This window comes from Passer montanus, unplaced genomic scaffold, assembly GCF_014805655.1.
Source record: "Passer montanus isolate IOZ18808 unplaced genomic scaffold, ASM1480565v1 scaffold112, whole genome shotgun sequence".
Lineage (NCBI taxonomy): Eukaryota > Metazoa > Chordata > Aves > Passeriformes > Passeridae > Passer > Passer montanus.
This window is the reverse complement of record NW_024357836.1, coordinates 163,024-167,725: the sequence shown is the minus strand read 5'-3', so window position 1 is coordinate 167,725 and position 4,702 is coordinate 163,024. Positions and strand designations below refer to the sequence as shown.

The window sequence follows — 4,702 nt, the reverse complement described above, 5'->3', positions numbered from 1 at the left end:
GGAGGAGGAGGAGGAGGAGGAGGAGGAGGAGGAGGGGTTAGTGGGCGGGGGGCTCGGGAGGCCGTACCTATCCTTGATCTGTTTGGCCGCCTTGTGAGCGCAGAGGGAAAGAGGAGAGAGGCAGCAGTGAGGCAGCAGAGCCGGGCACAGGGGGCACATGCGGGACCTGCGCCAGCTGTGGCACCCAGCAGGGACAGCAGCCCTGCACCCCACAGCAGCCCTGCACCCCAGAGCAGCCCTGCATCCTGAATCCCTGCATCCCAGAGCACCCCTGCACCCCACAGCAGCCCTGCATCCCACAACAGCCCTGCATCCCAGAGCACCCCTGCATCCCAGAGCACCCCTGCACCCCACAGCAGCTCTGCATCCCAGAGCATTCCTTCACCCCAGAGCACCCCTGAATCCCAGAGCATCCCTGAATCCTGAATCCCTGCGTCCCAGAGCACCCCACAGCATCCCTGAATCCTTGAATCCCTGCATCCCAGAGTACCCCACAGCATGCCAGAGCATCCCTGCACCCCACAGCATCCCTGAATCCCTGCATCCCAGAGCATCCCTGAATCCCACAGCACCTCTGCATCCCAGAGCATTCCTTCACCCCAGAGCACCCCTGAATCCCAGAGCATCCCTGAATCCTGAATCCCTGCATCCCAGAGCACCCCTGAACATCCCTGAGGGATGCATCCCTGAATCCCTGCATCCCAGAGCATCCCTGAATCCCACAGCACCCCTGCACCCTACAGCAGCCCTGCATCCCAGAGCATCCCTGCACCCCACAGCATCCCTGAATCCCTGCATCCCAGAGCACCCCTGAACATCCCTGAGGGATGCATCCCTGAATCCCTGCATCCTAGAGCATCCCTACACCCCACAGCATCCCAGAGGACCCCTGAGCATCCCTGCATCCCAGAGCATCCCTGCACCCCTCAGTGGTTCACCTGGCACAGCACCCCTGGCACAGCACCCCGTGTGCCCCCCGTGCCCCCACCATGGTGCCCCTCCGTGTCAGGAGCAAGGGGGGCCCTGGGCTCCCCCCCAGGCACAGCCAGCCCAGCGCAGAGAAAGGGGGTGCCCGGCCCGGGGTGGCATCCAGCGGGTGGCAAGGGGGGGTCAGGACACCCCAGCGCGGGGACAGCCAGGCAGGGCCACCCCCGGCACGGCGGGGACCCACCTGGGAGAAGTCCTGGGGGTTGGCCGTGCCCAGGGCCTGGTTGGCCGCCTCCAGCAGCTCCTCGGAGCTCTCCAGGGCCTTGGAACACGCCCCGAGCTGGGCCTGCAGGGAGGAGGGCACAGGGCAGCCGGGGGGCTGGGAGGGGGTCCGGGCTGGGGGGGGCTCTGGGAGGCTGGGGGGCTCCAGGCCTGGGGGGGCTCCAGGGGCTGGGGGGGCTCCAAGCCTGGGGGGCCTCTTGACCATGGGAGGCTCCAGGCTGGGGGTTCTCCAGGTCTGGAGAGGGCTTCAGGCCTGGGGGCTCTGGGGCAGGAGGGCTCCAGAGCTGGGAGGGCTTCAGGGGCTGGGAGGCTCCGGGCTGGGGGGCTCCAGGCCTGGGGGGGCTCCGGGCCTGGGGGCTCCATGGGCCGGGGGGGCTGACCTGCAGCTCGTAGGTGCGGCTGGCTCGCTCCTGCTTGATCTTCATCACCATGTCCTCCTTGAGCTCGTCCAGCAGCGCGTAGAGCGACTGGAACTCGGCCTCCAGGTCCTGCTGCGCCCGCGCCGAGTTGGCCTGGGCACAAGCGGGGCCTGAGCCGAGCGGGCCCGGCCCGGGGGCCCGGGCGCGGGACCGGGGCTACCTCCACGTTCTGGATCATCTGCTTGAGGGAGTAGATGAAGTTCTGGATCTCCTCATTCTTCACGGCCAGGGTGGTGATGATCTTGCGCAGAGATTCCTGCCCGGCGCCCTGCAGCGGCCGTCAGTGCCCGCGGGTGCCGCGCTGCCCCCGGGCCGTGCCGGGCCGTGCCGGGCCGGGCACCGCGGGCACCCGGCATGGCGGGGCGATGACTTGGCAATGTGAGTGTGTGAGTGAGTGTGAGGGTGAGTGTGAGTGTGCCAGGGCCGAGCCCCGCTCCCCTCCGTGCCCCCGGGGCCACCCTGAGCCCCTCAGCCCCGCATCCTCCATCCACACCTGCGCTCCTCACCCCTCCTCCTCCATCCCTTCCTTCCTCTTCCTCCCTCCCTCCCTCCTTCCCATCCCTCCATCCGCTCTTCCTCCATCCCTCCTTCATCCCTTCCTCCCTCCATTCCCACTTCCTCCATCACTCCTTCCTCCATCCCTCGGGCCCTTCTTCCTTCATCTTCTTCATCCCTCCCTCCTCCCTCCCTCCCTCCCTCCACCCGTCCATCCCCTCTCCCTCCATCCCTCCCTCTCCATCCTCCATCCCCATGCTCCCTGCCCTCATCCCCGCTCCCCGGTGGCTCCCGGTGTCCCGGTGCGCTGCCGGTGCCGGGGGGCTCGGGCCGTACCTGGTCGCCCATTCCGGGCCGGCCCCGCCGCGCTCGGCCCCGCCGCCACCAACAAAGGGGGAGCGGCGCCCCCGCCCCGCCCCGCCCCGCCCCGCGCCGGCCCCGCCCCCGGAGCACCGAGGCATGCTGGGAGTTGTAGTCCGGGAAGGGAGGCCGCGACCCCCGGGGGTTGGGGGCGCCGGGCCAGGGCTGGGGGCGAGGGGAGGGGGGGATATTGTCACCGCGGGGAGACACTGTCACAGTGAGTGGGGAGCCCAGGAAGCCTGAACCCCCCAGGCCGCCCCAGGGCAGGAGGGGTCCCCCTGCTCTGGGGGGATCAGAGGAAGCCCCCACGGGGCTCGTCCCCAGGCTGGAGCGGTTCCGGGATCAAGGTGGAGCCTGAGCAGGTGCTGTCACCTGTCCTTGCTCGGGATGGTGTCCCGTATCCCTGTCCCCATCCCTGTCCCCAACCCTAAATCCCTGTTCCCATCCCTGTCCCCATCCCTATCCCTATCACTGTCTAAATCCCCGTCCCCATCCCTGTCCCCATCCCTGTCCCCATCCCTGTCCCCATCCCTGTCCCTATCCCTGTCCCCCCCCACCTCTGCCCCATCCGTGCCCCAGTCCCTGTCCCCAGCCCCGCCCACGTCCCCATCTCTGTCCCCGCTCTGGTCCCGCTCTCTGTCCCTGTCACCTCCCCCGTACCACAGGGCCGGAAGCCACAGTGTCACAGTGTCACAGTGTCACAGTGTCACGGGTGACACAGGGCCAGGAGGCTTTGGGGACAGGGACAGCGTGGGGACAGGGACCCCCGGGGACACGGCCCCTCGGAGGGGGCTGGGCTGGCCCCGGAGGGGGATGTGGCAGCTCGGGCTCCTCATCCCCCTCCTGGGAGGTGAGTGGGGACAAGGCGGGCTGGGGGGACAGTGGGGACAGCGCCTGGCACCCCGTGGCTGTGCTGTGGGGTTGGGGACACCGAGGGGACACGGGGCTCAGCCTGTGTGACACCTGGGGTGAGTGAGGGGGACATCTGTCCTGAGGGGGGCTGAGGGCACAGAGGGAGGGACAGACACGGGGACAGAGGCGGTGACACGGCTGCGGCAGGGGGACAGGATGGGCGGTGTGGTCAGAGGTGACAGAGCTGAGCAGCGAGCCCGGGGTGTCCCCGTCCCCCTCCCCACGGGTGTCCCGGGGCTCCATCCACCCCCGGTGACCGGGGCTGTCCCCACAGCGGGCGCCCTGCGGGTGACCCAGGAGCCGGGCGAGCTGCAGGCGGCCGCGGGTGACACGGTGGCCCTGGCGTGCCAGGTGGAGGTGGCCGAGGGCGGGACCCTGCTGCGGATGGAGTGGGTGAGGGGCGGGGGGCTCGGGGTGCTCTGCGCCACCCGCCTGCCCCTGGGCACTCCGCTGCCCCCGTTCCCCCGTCCCCGCTGTGCCCGGGGGGCGCAGCTGGCCTGGCAGCCCCCCCGGGCCACCCTCAGCCTGCCGCAGGTGCGGGACAGCGACAGCGGCAGCTACGTGTGCAGCGTGACCCTGGAGATCCCCCGGCACGCCACCGCCACCGGCAACGGCACCGAGCTCCGCGTCAGCCCCGGTACTGCCCGCGACTGCCCGGGACTGCCCGGGGCTCCCGGGACTGCCCGGTACTGCTGGGACTGCCCGGGGCTCCCGGGACTGCCCGGGGCTCCCGGGACTGCCCGGTACTGCTGGGACTGCCCGGGGCTCCCGGTACTGCCCGGTACTGCCCGGGACTGCCCGGGGCTCCCGGGACTCCCGGTACTGCCCGGGACTGCGGGAGACAGGGGGGCACGGGGAGGTGGCACCGCCGAGGGGCTTGAGGGGGTCCTGAGGGTCACAGCAGAGTAGGTGGGGTCCCATGGGGGGAGATTTTGGGGGGCTTTGGGTGGCCGCAGTGAGGAGCGGACCGGGATCGGGACCGGGACCGGGACGGGCACAGGGACATTTCTGACTCTTTCCCCTCTCCGCAGCAGCTCTTGGAGGACACCAGGCAGGTAAACGTGTCCCCGCTGTCCCCGCTGTGCCCTCCGCCGCCGTGTCGGTGTCCCGGGCCGGGCTGACCCGGGCGGGCCGTGCTTGCAGCGCTGCTCTGGCCGCTCCTGGGGGGCCTGGGGGGCACCGCCCTTCTCCTGGGCATGGCCGTGCTCGGCCACCGCTGCTGCCGCAGGAGCCCAGGTAACCCTGTCCCCAAATTCCCCGCCCCACACCCCCGTGCCCGCCTCCCCCCCCAGCCCTGCACCCCACAG

At 70.5% G+C, this 4,702-nt stretch overlaps 2 protein-coding genes across 6 annotated transcripts in view; one reads left to right on the top strand and one right to left on the bottom strand.

Annotated features, from left to right (window-relative positions):
- The window catches only part of FSD1 (fibronectin type III and SPRY domain containing 1), a 5,984-nt gene extending 3,447 nt beyond the window's left edge, over nt 1–2,537 (bottom strand). Inside the window, exons 1-5 of one of the 2 annotated variants that reach the window (XM_039734126.1) lie at nt 2,460–2,537; nt 1,789–1,896; nt 1,590–1,721; nt 1,172–1,273; nt 68–90 (exon numbers count right to left, since the gene is read on the bottom strand). In XM_039734126.1, the coding sequence (XP_039590060.1) occupies nt 68–90; nt 1,172–1,273; nt 1,590–1,721; nt 1,789–1,896; nt 2,460–2,471 (377 nt within the window). In that variant the 5' untranslated portion in view covers nt 2,472–2,537. The remainder of the gene's footprint in view (nt 1–67; nt 91–1,171; nt 1,274–1,589; nt 1,722–1,788; nt 1,897–2,459) is intronic. The other variant, XM_039734136.1, reaches the window with a different exon arrangement.
- Nucleotides 2,538–3,354: 817 nt separating this feature from the next.
- The window catches only part of TMIGD2 (transmembrane and immunoglobulin domain containing 2), a 1,655-nt gene continuing 307 nt past the window's right edge, over nt 3,355–4,702 (top strand). The window contains exons 1-4 of one of the 4 annotated variants that reach the window (XM_039695359.1): nt 3,355–3,788; nt 3,920–4,032; nt 4,430–4,446; nt 4,539–4,631. In XM_039695359.1, coding sequence (XP_039551293.1) covers nt 3,552–3,788; nt 3,920–4,032; nt 4,430–4,446; nt 4,539–4,631 — 460 coding nt within the window. In that variant the 5' untranslated portion in view covers nt 3,355–3,551. Of the gene's footprint in view, nt 4,033–4,426; nt 4,451–4,538; nt 4,632–4,702 lie in introns of all 4 variants that reach the window. The other 3 variants (XM_039695347.1, XM_039695327.1, XM_039695336.1) reach the window with 3 other exon arrangements.